The sequence below is a fragment of the Eucyclogobius newberryi genome, unplaced genomic scaffold, assembly GCF_026437365.1.
Source record: "Eucyclogobius newberryi isolate DKJ021-1_F unplaced genomic scaffold, fEucNew1.0.hap1 SCAF_7, whole genome shotgun sequence".
NCBI lineage: Eukaryota > Metazoa > Chordata > Actinopteri > Gobiiformes > Gobiidae > Eucyclogobius > Eucyclogobius newberryi.
In genome coordinates, this window is record NW_027316389.1 from 21297277 (window position 1) to 21313218 (window position 15942).

Consider the following 15942-nt stretch of genomic DNA (forward strand, 5'->3'; position numbering starts at 1 on the left):
TGATTGCAACAATAAATCGCATAAAACAAATGAGTGCTATAATGTAATTTATAGAGGCTTAGTTAGCTTTATAACCAAGAATCTAGTTATAAAGACAATTATGCTATGAATGTATTCAAGACAAGAACCATTCAATAAAAAACTTTATCTTTCAGAACTAAACGCCACCATGAGTACAGACGCGGAGATGGCCATTTATGGCAAGGCTGCCATTTACCTCCGTAAACCAGAGAGGGAGAGAATCGAGGCTCAGAGCGCACCCTTTGATGCCAAGTCTGCCTGCTATGTTCAAGATGTCAAGGAGCTGTACCTCAAAGCAACCATCCTCAAGAAGGACGCTGGCAAAGTCGCTGTCAAGCTCTTGCTGACTGAAGAGGTGAGTGTATTTTAATGAAAATATAACTCAACAACAGAATTAACAATACCCTACTTACACGTTCTGTCATAGGAGAGGACAGTTAAAGAAGATGAAGTCTTCCCCATGAATCCTCCCAAGTATGACAAAATTGAGGACATGGCCATGATGACCCATCTCAATGAGGCCTCTGTGCTTTATAACCTCAAAGAGCGTTATGCAGCATGGATGATCTACGTAAGACACATTTTATTTAACAGATGCTAACAAATAAGCTCTGCATTAAGAACAAGTTAATTAATGTTAGTGTGCACATTTCTTCAGACCTACTCTGGGCTGTTCTGCGCCACTGTCAACCCCTACAAGTGGCTGCCAGTGTACGACTCAGAGGTTGTGAATGCCTACAGAGGCAAGAAGCGTATGGAGGCTCCACCCCACATCTTCTCCGTTTCTGACAACGCTTATCAGTTTATGCTTTGTGGTATGGCTCATTGACAGAAAAACTTAAAGTAATGTTCAAATGATACATAAATGGATAATTGTTAATATGTATTTTGGTTTATATCTTAACAGATAGGGAGAACCAGTCTGTCTTGATCACGTAGGTTTCTCATTTGTTATTGTGCTGAATTATTACATGGATTCACATATGGTTCTTACAAGTCTGTTTTCATCCTCAGTGGAGAATCTGGTGCTGGAAAGACTGTGAATACAAAGCGTGTCATTCAGTACTTTGCAACAATTGCCGTTAGTGGTGGAGAAAAGAAGCCTGAAGGAAAGATGCAGGTTTGTTTCGGTTTAAATTTACTGAAAACTTATTCAGGACAAAATGTGAACTCAAAAGATTTAAACGCAATCTTCATTTTCTTTGCAGGGTTCTCTTGAGGATCAGATTATTGCAGCCAACCCTCTGCTGGAGGCTTATGGTAATGCCAAGACTGTGAGAAATGACAACTCCTCTCGTTTTGTAAGTATTACATTAGAAAAAATGTCTGAATATTTGTGTGATATTATTTTATAATTTGACTTTAATCAAACAGGGTAAATTCATCAGAATTCATTTCAAAACAACTGGTAAACTGGCTAGTGCTGATATTGAAACCTGTAAGTACAGTTTTGCCATTAGAGTTGGTTATAAAATTATATATTGTGGGTTTTTTAACAAAGTTCCCGACTCTTCTAGATCTGCTGGAGAAGTCTAGAGTGACATTCCAGCTTTCCGATGAGAGAGGTTACCACATCTTCTACCAGATGATGACCAATCACATGCCTGAGCTCGTTGGTGAGTAAAATCCAGATAAAGCATAAATACATAGCATTTTATTTTTGGGCTCTAAAACATCTTGTCTGTTTCTTGTAGAAATTTCTCTCCTCACAACCAACCCATACGATTTCCCTATGTGCAGCCAGGGTCACATCACTGTTGCCAGCATTGATGACAAAGTTGAGCTGGAAGCAACTGATGTAAGTGACTCAGAAATCTCAAAGACTATACAGAAAAGAATAGCATGTAATTATGGGAATTTATTGAAACCAGAATGCCATTGACATCCTGGGATTCACCCATGAGGAGAAGTTGAGCATCTTCAAAATGACTGGTGCTGTCCTCCACCACGGTAACATGAAGTTCAAGCAGAAGCAGCGTGAGGAGCAGGCTGAGCCAGATGGCACAGAGGGTAAAAGCAGCATAATGTCTTCTGAAATAGTCTTCTGAAATGATTATTATACTGGTTTGATATATATGAACACAACATATGTATATCGTTATAGATGCTGACAAAGTTGCTTACCTGCTGGGTCTGAACTCTGCTGACATGCTTAAGGGTTTGTGCTACCCCAGAGTCAAGGTCGGAAATGAGTTTGTCACCAAGGGACAGACTGTGCCTCAGGTAAAGTGAACATTTGAGAGGCAATCGATGTTACAGTTTTGTAAAGAGTTGGCTAACACAAGTTCTTTTAGGTGATGAATGCTGTCCCTGCTCTGGCCAAGTCCATCTATGAGAGGATGTTCTTGTGGATGGTCATCCGCATCAACCAGATGTTGGACACCAAGCAATCGCGAAACTACTACATTGGTGTCTTGGACATTGCTGGCTTTGAGATCTTTGATGTAAACTCAAATCTAAAATGTAAATCCATTTGGTTACGTGTGGGTGCTCATAGAAATACTTGTCTTGACAGTACAACAGCATGGAACAGCTGTGCATTAACTTCACCAATGAAAAACTGCAACAGTTCTTTAACCACACCATGTTTGTCCTGGAGCAAGAGGAATACAAGAAGGAGGGTATCATCTGGGAGTTCATTGATTTTGGAATGGACTTGGCAGCCTGCATTGAGCTGATTGAAAAGGTAGGCTATTGGTTTTGAACAACAAAACAGTAATTTTAAGAAAGTATTTTAGTTTCTAAATAGATGTGTCTTGACTTCCTTCTAGCCCATGGGCATCTTCGCCATCCTTGAGGAGGAGTGCATGTTCCCCAAGGCTTCTGATACAACCTTCAAGAACAAGCTGTATGATCAGCATCTTGGTAAAAACAAAGCATTTGAGAAGCCCAAGCCAGCCAAGGGCAAGGCTGAAGCCCACTTCTCCCTGGTGCACTATGCCGGTACTGTGGACTACAACATCACTGGCTGGCTGGACAAGAACAAGGATCCACTGAACGAGTCTGTAATTCAGCTGTACCAGAAATCTTCAGTCAAACTTCTGGCTATTCTCTATCCTCCTCCTGTTGAGGGTACGATAACTTACCATGTATTTATAGTTTCATATTACTTATATCTGATCTTTATTTTTTATAAACAGAGGTTAAGGGAGCCAAGGGAGGCAAGAAGAAGGGTGGCTCTATGCAGACTGTGTCCTCACAGTTCAGGGTAGAGATTCACAAAAACATTCAATTAAGGTATATATGTTTATTTATGTATTTCTTTTTTATGCTTGTTTTAGGAAAACTTGGGCAAGCTGATGACTAACTTGAGGAGCACCCATCCTCACTTTGTGCGTTGCCTGATTCCCAATGAATCCAAGACTCCAGGTAAAAATAATTGTGCTGTGACACCGGATTGTCAAATTATTTCCAAAAACCTCTTTACTGACTATTATTTTGACTCCAGGACTGATGGAGAACCACCTGGTTATCCACCAGCTTAGGTGCAATGGTGTACTGGAGGGTATTAGAATCTGCAGAAAGGGTTTCCCCAGCAGAATCCTTTATGCTGACTTCAAACAGAGGTATCAGTGAACTTTGTGAAAGTATGCGTTCTTTTAAAAGACAAACTAAACAAGTTATTTCCCTTAAAAGATACAAGGTGCTGAATGCCGGTGTTATCCCTGAGGGTCAGTTCATGGACAACAAGAAGGCTTCAGAGAAGTTGCTTGGATCTATTGATGTTAATCATGATGAGTACCGATTCGGAACCACAAAAGTAAGAATGTCAGTAAATATAGTTTACGGCACATACCTTAAGGTCTGCCACATGCAACTTGGACAGAGAAACGATATTAATACAAGATTGTTTCAATCAGGTAGATAAATAAAAAAAATTGTTTTCATACTATGTTGGTGTTATGTTGATAGGTGTTCTTCAAGGCTGGTCTTCTGGGTGTTCTTGAGGAGATGAGAGATGAAAAACTTGCATCACTTGTCACCATGACACAGGCTCTGTGTCGTGGTTACCTCATGAGAACGGTGTTTGTAAAGATGATGGCAACAAGGCATGTCCAAAAAGTACTAAGGAATTAGCTATAATACCAGATATACATTTGGACTAATATGTTGAAATTTCACAGAGATGCAGTCTATACCATTCAGTACAACGTCCGCTCATTCATGAACGTCAAACACTGGCCATGGATGAAGGTGTACTACAAGATCAAGCCCCTCCTGAAGAGTGCTGAGACTGAGAAAGAGCTTGTCCAAATGAAGGAGAACTATGGGAAGATGTCCACTGATTTGGCTACAGCTCTTGCCAAGAAGAAGGAACTTGAGGAAAAGATGGTATCTCTTCTGCAGGAGAAGAATGATCTGCTGCTCCAAGTGGCTTCTGTGAGTACACAGGCAACTTTTACCACAAATTGATACATTATAGTAACAAACAATTGTTTTGTCCTTCAGGAATCTGAGGGTCTCACAGATGCTGAGGAGAGGTGTGAAGGTCTCATTAAAAGCAAGATTCAGCTGGAGGCCAAACTGAAGGAGACAACTGAGAGGTTGGAGGATGAAGAAGAGATTAATGCTGAACTAACAGCCAAGAAAAGGAAGTTGGAAGATGAATGCTCTGAGCTTAAGAAGGATATTGATGATCTTGAGCTTACCCTAGCTAAAGTGGAGAAGGAGAAACATGCCACTGAGAACAAGGTTTGACCAATTTATTCCACACATCACACACTTCAAAGACATAATATGATTCTTAATTGTGTGTTTTTGAAAACCCAAAGGTGAAGAACCTGACTGAAGAGATGGCCTCCCAAGATGAGAGCATCGCCAAGCTGACTAAGGAGAAGAAAGCTCTCCAGGAGGCTCACCAGCAGACACTGGATGACCTGCAGGCTGAGGAGGACAAAGTCAACACTCTCACAAAGGCTAAGACCAAGCTTGAGCAGCAAGTTGATGATGTATGTTAGCTTTCTACTTGACCCTTCTAGCTATTAATAAGAAACTTTGAAATATATATATATTTTGATATCAAATTGCTTTTCCCCAGCTTGAAGGGTCTTTGGAGCAGGAGAAGAAGCTCCGTATGGACCTGGAGAGAGCCAAGAGGAAGCTGGAGGGTGACCTGAAACTGGCTCAAGAATCAATCATGGATCTTGAGAATGACAAACAGCAGTCTGACGAGAAGCTGAAGAAGTAGGTCTTAGTAAATGTATTAAATTACTCTGGCTATATGAAACATCATGATTTTAAAACTTCTTCTCCTCCAGGAAAGACTTTGAGATCAGTCAGCTTCTTAGCAAGATTGAGGATGAGCAGTCTCTGGGAGCTCAGCTTCAGAAGAAGATTAAGGAGCTTCAGGTGACGCGTCTTTTGGGCTGGTTCAAAAAAGGCAATATTAATCTTCTTTTATCGTGAACGCTTTGATCTGTTCACAGGCCCGCGTTGAGGAGCTGGAGGAAGAGATTGAGGCTGAGCGTGCTGCTCGTGCAAAGGTTGAGAAGCAGAGAGCAGATCTGTCCAGGGAACTTGAGGAGATCAGTGAGAGGCTGGAAGAAGCTGGTGGTGCTACTGCTGCTCAGATTGAGCTGAACAAGAAGCGTGAGGCTGAGTTCCAGAAGCTCCGTCGTGACCTTGAGGAGTCCACTCTGCAGCATGAAGCCACTGCCGCTGCTCTGCGCAAGAAGCAGGCTGACAGTGTTGCTGAGCTAGGAGAGCAGATTGATAACCTCCAGCGTGTCAAGCAGAAGCTTGAGAAGGAAAAGAGCGAGTACAAAATGGAGATTGATGACCTCTCCAGCAACATGGAGGCGGTGGCTAAAGCCAAGGTAGTGTGATGATGGTTACTATGTGAACAGACATCAAGTCATGAAAATTGCACATAGTAAATTACAAATAAATCTTTAGGGAAACCTGGAAAAGATGTGCCGCACTCTTGAGGACCAACTAAGTGAAATTAAGACCAAGAATGATGAAAACGTTCGCCAAATGAATGACCTGGGTTCCCAGAAAGCTCGCCTCCTCACAGAGAATGGTAAGACAAATGTCAAGAAAATAAGTTAGCTTTTTCTGACCAAATATTTGCATCTAAGGTGAGTTTGGCCGCCAAATTGAAGAGAAGGAAGCCCTGGTCTCTCAGCTGACCAGAGGCAAACAGGCCTTCACACAACAGATTGAGGAGCTCAAGAGGCAGATTGAAGAGGAGGTTAAGGTATGAAACACATGGTTGTTTGAAACCAGACAATGGTATTGTGAAGCATCATAACATTAACTGTTCACACAGGCCAAGAACGCCCTTGCCCATGGACTCCAGTCAGCCCGTCATGACTGCGATCTGCTCAGGGAACAGTTTGAAGAGGAGCAGGAGGCCAAGGCTGAACTTCAGCGTGGCATGTCTAAGGCCAACAGCGAGGTAGCTCAGTGGAGAACAAAGTATGAGACTGATGCTATCCAGCGTACTGAGGAGCTTGAGGAATCCAAGTGAGTCTAAAATCGGTGGCAAAACACATCAATGCAGATTAATCAATGCAAATATTCATGTTTACTCATCATATTTACTCTTTAAAGAAAAAAGCTTGCCCAGCGCCTACAGGAGGCTGAGGAGCAGATTGAGGCTGTTAACTCCAAGTGTGCTTCTCTGGAGAAGACCAAACAGAGGCTGCAGAGTGAGGTGGAGGATCTCATGATTGATGTGGAGAGAGCTAATGGTCTGGCTGCCAACCTAGACAAGAAGCAGAGAAACTTTGACAAGGTACAGACTCTTTTCTTATTTGATCAATGTGTTAATTATCTGTGATCCTTAAGTCTTTTTTTTTTAATTTGTGAAATCTAGGTCTTGGCTGAATGGAAGCAGAAGTTTGAGGAGGGTCAGGCAGAGCTTGAGGGAGCTCAGAAGGAGGCCCGCTCACTGGGAACTGAACTTTTCAAGATGAAGAACTCCTATGAGGAAGCTCTTGACCAGCTGGAGACCATGAAGCGTGAAAACAAGAACTTGCAGCGTGAGTTTTAACCCAGGATTATTGACATCTATAGTGGAGATTTGAAGACAAATATGTTATTTACATTTATTACATTTATTTCCCCGTAGAGGAGATCTCTGACTTGACTGAGCAGATTGGTGAGACTGGAAAGAGCATCCATGAATTGGAGAAGTCCAAGAAGCAGGTTGAGACAGAAAAGATTGAAATTCAGACTGCCCTTGAGGAAGCTGAGGTAACAAATATACTAATCACAAAAATGTATTTATTACCCTGAAATTGTTTGTAGCAAGAGAAGAAGCTGTATTTCTATTTATGTATTTTGATTTGTTTCAGGGAACCCTTGAACATGAAGAATCTAAGATTCTCCGTGTCCAGTTGGAACTTAACCAAGTGAAGGGTGAGATTGACAGGAAGCTGGCAGAGAAAGATGAGGAAATTGAGCAGATTAAGAGGAACAGCCAGAGGATCACTGACTCCATGCAAGGCACTCTGGACTCTGAGGTCAGAAGCAGAAATGATGCCCTCAGAATTAAGAAGAAGATGGAGGGAGACTTGAATGAGATGGAGATTCAGCTGAGCCATGCCAATCGCCAGGCAGCCGAGTCCCAGAAACAGTTAAGAAATGTGCAGACACAGCTCAAGGTATTGCATTTGTCGCAGGATGGTTATGTTGCTATAATCCATTTACAATTACTTACTCACTCTTATCCAATCAGGATGCCCAATTGCACCTTGATGATGCAGTCAGAGCTCAGGAAGACTTCAAAGAACAGGCTGCCATGATTGACCGCAGAAACGGCCTGATGGTGGCTGAAATTGAAGAACTCAGGGCTGCTCTGGAGCAGACAGAAAGAGGGCGCAAAATCGCTGAACAAGAGCTGGTTGATGCCAGCGAGCGTGTTGGACTTCTGCATTCTCAGGTAAAGAGATTTTACAAATTGACTCAAATGTATGACTTTCATTACATACATGTATGTGTTATACTGAGGTTCAACATGAATATTTGTTGTTTTCTTTCTTTTAATACTTCATAGAACACTAGCCTGCTGAACACCAAGAAGAAGCTTGAATCTGATCTGGTTCAGATCCAGAGCGAAGTGGATGACACTGTTCAGGAAGCAAGAAATGCTGAGGACAAGGCCAAGAAGGCCATCACTGATGTAGGTTTTTTAAGGCATTATTTTTTGACTTGATTAAAGTTAATAGTCCATTATTAAAGTCGAATGTGTTTACCAGGCTGCCATGATGGCTGAGGAGCTGAAGAAGGAGCAGGACACTAGTTCTCATCTGGAGAGGATGAAGAAAAATCTGGAAGTTGCTGTCAAAGACCTGCAGCACCGTCTGGATGAGGCTGAGAATCTGGCCATGAAGGGTGGCAAGAAGCAGCTCCAGAAACTGGAGTCCAGGGTAAGACTGACATTGTGAAAACCAAATCAAAAAGTGACTCAATGAATCTGTCAACAAAACTTTGAATACTATGAATCATACTTTCTAAAGGTGCGTGAGCTTGAGACAGAGGTTGAAAATGAACAGAGACGTGGAGTAGATGCTGTTAAGGGCGTCCGCAAATATGAGAGGAGAGTCAAGGAGCTCACCTACCAGGTATGTAAGCCAAATGTAAACTGTATTTATTCTTCTTAACCTATTTCATTTTCAATTTCTAACTATTGCTTTTGTGTTTAAGACTGAAGAGGACAAGAAGAACAACACCAGGCTTCAGGATCTGGTTGATAAGCTGCAGCTCAAGGTGAAAGCCTACAAGAGGCAGGCTGAGGAAGCGGTAAGAGCTCAACATTTACATTTATCTTATTCAAAAACATACAGCATTTCTTAACTATATTACATTCATGTGCTGCAGGAGGAGCAGGCCAACGTACATCTGTCCAAGTGCAGGAAGGTTCAGCATGAGCTGGAGGAGGCAGAGGAGCGTGCTGACATTGCAGAGACCCAGGTTAACAAGCTGAGAGCCAAGACCCGGGACAGTGGCAAGGTAAATGATGTTGTTTTTTTGTATACTATATGTTTACTTCTAACACTATACTTTTCTGATTAATATTTACAAAATAAACTAACACTTCATACTTTTCTTGCAGGGAAAGGAAGCAGCTGAGTAATGCCGTATATTGATCCATTTGTTTTTTATTATTGCATTTATTGTATGACAAATGGCAATTATTCCATTAAACCTTTAAAAATCTGCTCTAAAGACCATCCATCCTTTTTTTACATGAGTTTTGTGGTAATCTGAATCCATGCACACACTGCCAGTATTAATGGCTTCACATGAGTGGGAATAGCTCAAATGGCATATGTATTTACAAACTGAGGTGTACAATTTGTATTTAAACATTCTCTTAAAGTTGGAAGTGTGTTTTATAAATAAACCTTATCATTAATATTGACAAACTATAGATTAAACAAAGCAATGACCATAATAACTCTTTGATTGTTATTTCAATAAAGGCATATACAAGAAGTAATGACCTCATTTTATGTTACAGCCATAGTTACCGATAAATTAAATACCCAGTTGATTGGACATGATTTGGAAAAGCACAGACCTGCCTATAAAAGGTCCCACAGTTAACAATGATGTCAGAGCACAAACCAAGCCATGAAGTCAAAGGTATTGCCTGTAGACCTCCGAGACAGGATTGTATCAAGCCACAAATATGAGGACGGGAATGGGAAAAATGTCTGCAGCATTAAAAGGTTACTATGAGCAAAGTGGCCTCCATCATCTGTAAATGGAAAAGGTTTGGAACCATCAAGACTCTTCCTAGAGCTGGGCCCGGAAAAAGTGAGGAAATGGGGGGGAAAAGGGCCTTAGTCAGGGAGGAGACCAAGAACACGATGGTCACTCTGACAGATCTCCAGCATGTCTCTGGGGAGAGAGGGGAACCTTCCAGAGGAACAACCATCTCTGCAGCACTCAGGCCTGTATGGTAGAGTGGCCAGATGGAACTTCTCAGTAAAAATTACCGCTCCTCAGTAAAAATGCACATGAAAAAACGGCATCTGAAGGACTCAGACCATGAGAAACAAAATTCTCTGCTCTGATGAAACAATGATTGAACACCTTGGCTTGAATAGCCAGCGTCATGTCTGCAGGAAACCAGGCACCGCTCATCACCTGGCCAGTACCCTCCCTACAGTGAAGCGTGGTGGTGGCAGCGTCACGCTGTGGGATGTTTTTCAGTGGCAGGAATTGGGAGACTAGTCAGGATGAATGATGAATGCAGCAGTGTCCAGAAACATTCTTGATGAAAACCTGCTCTATAGCGCTCTGGACCTGAGACTGGGGCGAAGGGTCATCTTCCAACAAGACAAAGGCCCTAAGCACACCGCCAGGTAGGGATGCGTACCGCCACGACGGACCGGATCTGGACTTGTAAAAACGTTTCGGTTCAGGTCCAAAAAAACCGAAACCCCGGCGATTCGGTTCTGGACTCATTAAAAATCTACCACTCACATTCTATATCCTTTACGTTCTAGAATCTAAACCATCCTTAACCTTCCATAGATCGCGAAATTCGCGCTAGAAAAGACGTAAACACTGACATCGCTGTCAATGGCGCGCCCGGAGCCATCAGCGACGCACGCGTCTTCCGCGCGGCAGAAGTTGAAGCCGGCGCAATGAGTTTGAAGACGCGAGAGACCGAACATTGAGGCAGCTGTAAGAGAGCTGGCTTTATTTGAAGCGTTTTAAGCCGCCTCGTGCGTCGCCGCTTGTGCCGCTCCGTGAGTTAGTTTAACACGTTAAAGGAGCGGGTTGTGCTTTGGTTTGGGTGTAAATATTGTAACTTCTCGCTCAGGTCAGTAATGCTGGTTTAGTGCTCACAATTTGTCACTTTATTTCTTGAACAGAGTTGGTTACTGTTGGCCGTAACCATGGTGATGGAACAGGAACATCAGAAACCACCTCGTCTCCTGAGCCCGCTCTTAGCTCCGCCCCAGAGACCGCGCACGCGCACTAGAGACTAGAGTCGCTACAATATGAATGAAATAACTGTATTATGTTGTGGTGTGATGTAGCATTTATTTAGGTGGGTTAATGTGCAATATACATATTTATACATCTAAGTAAATACTAAGTCAAAGTAATATTGTTTAATTGCTGGATTCATTAATTGGAGCTTGTATTTTGTAATAGTATTTGTATTCTACAGTTGTTAAATATGGTCTTGTGTTTAATGCTGCTAATATGATGTATTGTGTGTAGTGTAAAATATTTTCATATTCTGTTTTTGATACTGCTAAGTTGATTGATTTATAGTGGTTCTAGTTGACTTTTATGCTAGTTTTTGAAGGTTTTTACCTGACTTTGATGCCAATGGATCTGCAAAATTAAAGAGTGGAAATGTATCTAAAGGCATTAAACTTCAAGTGTGGGAACAGCCCAGGCAAACCAGTAATACACTTGACAAACATAGTATCAGCTGAAACAGCTGCCCCAATACCAATACTCAACTTGCTCTTGTTCGGGAGTTGTTCCTCTAGTAAAAGAGTAAAATACATGAATGTGTGTTAGCTAGCAGCTTGTGATTTGTAAGTTGTATTTTCTGTTAATAAACAGTGAATAAACCAGATAAATTGAGTTTATTTCAGTCTGCAGTTAAGCCTTGTGCTTGATAGTCGTCCTTGTTCAAGTGTCTTCAACTCAATTTAGCCAAGTAGCTTGTGTTATGCTGTTTTAACATTATGCAAAAATGGCATGAGTTCAGCCGGACTCATTAGGTCCGGACCTGAACCTAAACCTCTGGATTCGAATCCGGACTTGAACATGAACGTGGGTTTAGGTATGCATCCCTACCCTTGACCCAGACTGACTCTGTCAACAATAATCAACATGCTCTTGTTGTTGAGTTGAGTCGTTCCTCAAGTAATGTGCGTTAACTATTAAGCTATAGTTTAGCAGTTAGCTAGTAGCTTGTGATTTGTAAGTTGTAACTTCTGTTAAAAAACAGTGAATAAAGCGGACAAGTTGAGTTAATTTCAATCTGCAGTTAAGCCTTGTGTTTGATAGTCGTCCTTGTTCAAGTGTCTTCAACTTAATTCAGCCAAGTAGCTTGTGTTATGCTGTTATAACATTATGCAAATATGACAGGGTTCAGGTCCGGACCTAATGAGTCCGGACCTGAACCAAAACTCTGGATTTGAATCCGGACTTGAACCTGAAAACGGGGGTAGGTATGCATCCCTACCGCCAGGATATTAAAGACAAGATAAGATAAGATAATCCTTTATTGTCCCACATGGGGAAATTTCATTGGTGCAACGGAGTGATTACAGGACAACTATGTGAATATCCTTCACTGGCCCAAACAGAGCCCAGACTCGAACCCAATTGAACATCTCTGGAAAGGTCTGAAAATGGCTGTGAACTGATGCTCACCATTAAACTCTCAAAAAATAGGGGCGCCAACCTTGTAGCATTATACTCAAAAAGACTTGAGGCTGTAATTAGTGCCAAAGATGCTGTGAATACTTTAGTATAATTATTTCTTCTGTTTCTTTATTTAATACATTTATAAATAATTAAAACAACTGTCTTTTGTGTTGTCATTATCGGGCATTGCTTGTAGAGTTTTGACGCAAATAATGAATTTAATCCATTTTGGATAAGACTTTAACATAAATTGTGGAATTCATTCCGGATGCAGGGCACAGGGCTTTATCGAAGTATGCAGAGCTTGTTAGAAGTGGGTAGTTCTTCCAGTTTTACTTTTAATGTTTTGCGGAATTAACTGATATTGACTTGCACATTTTGTTTGTTGAATGTATTTGACTTTGTTGGGTTTAAAAGAAAGTAGTCAAGTATTCTGTGGAACAAAGGCAGCAAATAAATAGAAGATTCTAAGCAGGGAAAAAAGATGGTTTGAAAGGAGGAGTTAAAGAGGCAATGTTTGTTAAAAAAAGAAGGCCGTAGCTAGAGAGCCGTGGCGCGGTCAAATGGCCACGCAGTTTCAGGGGCCTTATAGCCTCATGGCTAACCCTAACCCTAACCTTAACCCTAGCCTTAACCCTAACCTTAACCCTAACCTTAACCCTAACCTTAACCCGGCGCGGTCTAAAACGGCGCTAAAACGCGGTCAAATAGAGCAGCAGTTTCAGGAGCCGTGGCGCGCGGCACAAAAATAACATGGCAGTTTCGGACACGCGCCGCGGCTCTGCAGACACTCCCAAAAAAGAAATACCATCATTAAATTGGAATGGGGGGCTAAGATTTAACTTTCCTGTTGTTTATAATGGAATTTTGAATCCCTGGAGAGATAGACGCCCAGGGCATTCGGATGCTAATCAGGTACTCAGCGAGGAAAGAAAGTGAGTCAGGGACAAAAGAGGCCGATAGTCCATTAAATGACATGATAGTAATCAGAATCAGAATAGGGTTTATTGCCATTTGTCGATTCACAGATATAGGAACTTGTCCTAGTGATTCGGTGCAACACAAACAACAAAACATTGAACACTGAATACTAAACGGCATGATATGTACATAATGAAATATAAAGTATAAAGTTATAAAGTTATGTAGTGCAATAGGAAGTGGTGATATGTACATAATAAAATATAAAGTTAAGTAGTGAAATAGGAAGTGATAGTGCAGTGAGTGCAAGGTGCTTAGGTGGTGTTCATGAGTTCAACGGCAAAGGGAAATAAACTGTTCTTGTGATGGGAGGTTCTGGTCCGAATGGACCGCAGCCTCCTACCTGAGGGGAGCGGCCTCCTAGTTTGTGTCCAGGGTGAGAAGGGTCACCTTTGATCCGACCTGCTCGTCCCAGAGCCCTGGAAACGTACAGGTCCTGCAGAGATGGAAGTTCGCGGCCGATCACCTTCTCAGCAGAGCGCACAATGCGCTGTAGTCTCTGTTTGTCCCTGGCTGTGGCTCCAGCGTACCACACGGTGATGGAGGAGGTGAAGATGAACTCAACGATGGCCGTGAAGAACTGCACCATCATCTCCGCTGTCAGATTGGCTTTCCTGAGCTGCTGCAGGAAGTACATCCACTGCTGGGCCTTACAGGTAAGAGAGCCGATGGTGGGCCCCCATTTGAGGTCCCGGGTGATGGAGGTGCCAAGAAAGCGGAGGGAGTCCACAGTGGAGATGGGGGAGTCTGAGATGGTGAGGGGGGGCTGTGACTTTCCTGAAGTCCACGATCATCTCCACTGTCTTCTGGGCGTTGAACTCCAGGTTATTACCGCTGCACCAGGACACCAGCAGGTCCACCTCCCTCCTGTAGACAGACTCATCTCTGTCCGAGATTAGCCCAATGAGGGTGGCGTCGTCCGCAAACTTAATTAGTTTTACGGAGTCATGGCTGGAGGTGCAGCAGTTTGTGTTCAGAGAGAAGAGCAAGGGAGAAAGAACGAGATATTCTTCCCCAGCCGCACGCATTGCCTCCAATCCATCAGGGAGTCAGTGATCCACCTGCGGGTGGAGTCAGAGGCAGGGGAGAAGTCTGAGCCCACTCCACACAGAGGCGGGGTTGTTGTTTGAAAACTGCTGCCTCAGACGCGTATTATAACGGGCTCTAGCTCTCGACACCAAATCCGTACTTTTTCTCTTTGTAGCGCTCTCCATCACCTGCCCTGTGCGCTGCCTCCTTCTGCCTCAGTTTGGGTGTGAACCAGGGTTTGTCATTGTTGAAGGTGACTTTGGTGTGTGATGGTATAATGCTGTCCTCACAGAATAGAATGTATGACGTCACAGTGTCCGTGTATTCATCCAAATTATCTGTGGCAGCTCTGAAAACTTCCCAGTCTGTAATGTCCAAACACGCACGTAGCTCCACCACTGCCTCGTTGGTCCACCTCTGATGAAGACACTCGAGCAGCTGGTCCTGGACCACCTCCGCTCCACCGTGAGCTCAGCCATGGAACCGCTGCAGTTTGCATATCGGCCTGGCATCGGAGTGGAGGACGCCGTCATCTCCCTGCTGTACCGCTCTCTCTCTCATCTGGAAAAGCCTGGCAGTGCTGTGAGGATCCTGTTCTTTGATCTCTCCAGCGCCTTCAACACCATCAGCTCCTGAGGGACAAGCTGGAGACTGCTGGTGTGGAGTACGACCTGGCAAAGTGGATCCTGGACTACCTCACAGACCGACCCCAGTTTGTGAGAGCCCGGGACTGTGTCTGACACTCGGACCAGCAGTGTAGAGGCGCCCCAGGGTACCGTCTTCGCGCCCTTTCTCTTCACCCTCTACACTGCAGACCTTAGACACAACAAGGGCAGCTGTGTCCTGCAGAAGTTCTGATGACTCTGCCATCATCTGACTCATCATGGACGACAATGATGCGGAGTACAAGGGTACGGGGGACTGGCGCAGGACTTTGTGGACTGGTGTCAGCGGAACCACCTCCTCATCACCGCGGGATAGACCAAGGAGATGGTGGTGGACTTCCGCAGACGCCACTCCACTGCCCCCTCACCAGTGAACATCCAGGGAAGGAACATTGAGAGAGTGGACTCATACAAGTACCTGGGTGTTCATCTGAACCACAAACTGGACTGGACTCATAACACAGACGCACTGTACAGGAAGAGCCAGAGTCGGCTCTACCTCCTGAGGAGACGCAGGTCTTTTGGAGTGACAGGGCCACTCCTGAAGACCTTCTACGACTCTGTGGTGGCATCAGCTCCTGTACGGTGTGGTCTGCTGGAGCAGCAGCATCACAGAGAGGGAGAGGAAGAAGCTGGACAGAGTCATCAAGAAGTCCAGCTCCGTCCTGGGCTGCGCTCTGGACTCGGTGCAGGAGGTGGGTGACAGAAGGGTCCTGGCTAATCTCACATCTATGCTGGACCATGAGTCTCACTCCCTGCAGGACACTCTGTCCGCTCTGGAGAGCAGCCTCAGTGAGAGACTGATCCACCCTCGCTGTGTGAAGGAGAGGTTTCGCAGTTCTTTCCTTCCTGCTGCTGTCAGACTTTACAACAAACACTGCTAGCCCTG

At 43.6% G+C, this 15942-nt stretch overlaps 1 protein-coding gene across 1 annotated transcript; it reads left to right on the plus strand.

Annotated features, from left to right (window-relative positions):
* The first annotated feature begins 451 nt into the window (after window positions 1-451).
* LOC140348798 (myosin heavy chain, fast skeletal muscle-like) lies at window positions 452-9189 on the plus strand. Its single transcript, XM_072434894.1, has 38 exons — window positions 452-592; window positions 680-836; window positions 929-956; window positions 1036-1141; window positions 1230-1322; window positions 1396-1459; window positions 1539-1637; window positions 1716-1819; window positions 1893-2031; window positions 2126-2244; window positions 2316-2465; window positions 2537-2707; window positions 2793-3093; window positions 3162-3229; window positions 3303-3390; window positions 3470-3587; window positions 3658-3781; window positions 3934-4070; window positions 4146-4401; window positions 4471-4713; window positions 4794-4970; window positions 5060-5205; window positions 5280-5370; window positions 5448-5837; window positions 5917-6043; window positions 6102-6220; window positions 6293-6489; window positions 6577-6760; window positions 6842-7007; window positions 7097-7221; window positions 7323-7631; window positions 7706-7909; window positions 8024-8149; window positions 8226-8396; window positions 8487-8591; window positions 8674-8769; window positions 8848-8979; window positions 9083-9189. Exons 1-38 carry the CDS (start codon window positions 482-484, stop codon window positions 9101-9103), a joined length of 5562 nt encoding a protein of 1853 aa, XP_072290995.1. The 5' UTR covers window positions 452-481; the 3' UTR covers window positions 9104-9189.
* The last annotated feature ends 6753 nt before the right edge of the window (window positions 9190-15942 follow it).

What these genes read in the sequence shown, in the direction of transcription:
- LOC140348798 (XM_072434894.1), top strand. Translation starts at nt 482, where the DNA reads ATGAATCCTCCCAAGTATGACAAAATTGAGGACATGGCCATGATGACC. An exon ending in GTAAAGATGATGGCAACAAG is followed by an intron (nt 4,071 to 4,145) that starts GCATGTCCAAAA and finishes GAAATTTCACAG; the next exon opens with AGATGCAGTCTATACCATTC. An exon ending in GAGGAGCTTGAGGAATCCAA is followed by an intron (nt 6,490 to 6,576) that starts GTGAGTCTAAAA and finishes TACTCTTTAAAG; the next exon opens with AAAAAAGCTTGCCCAGCGCC.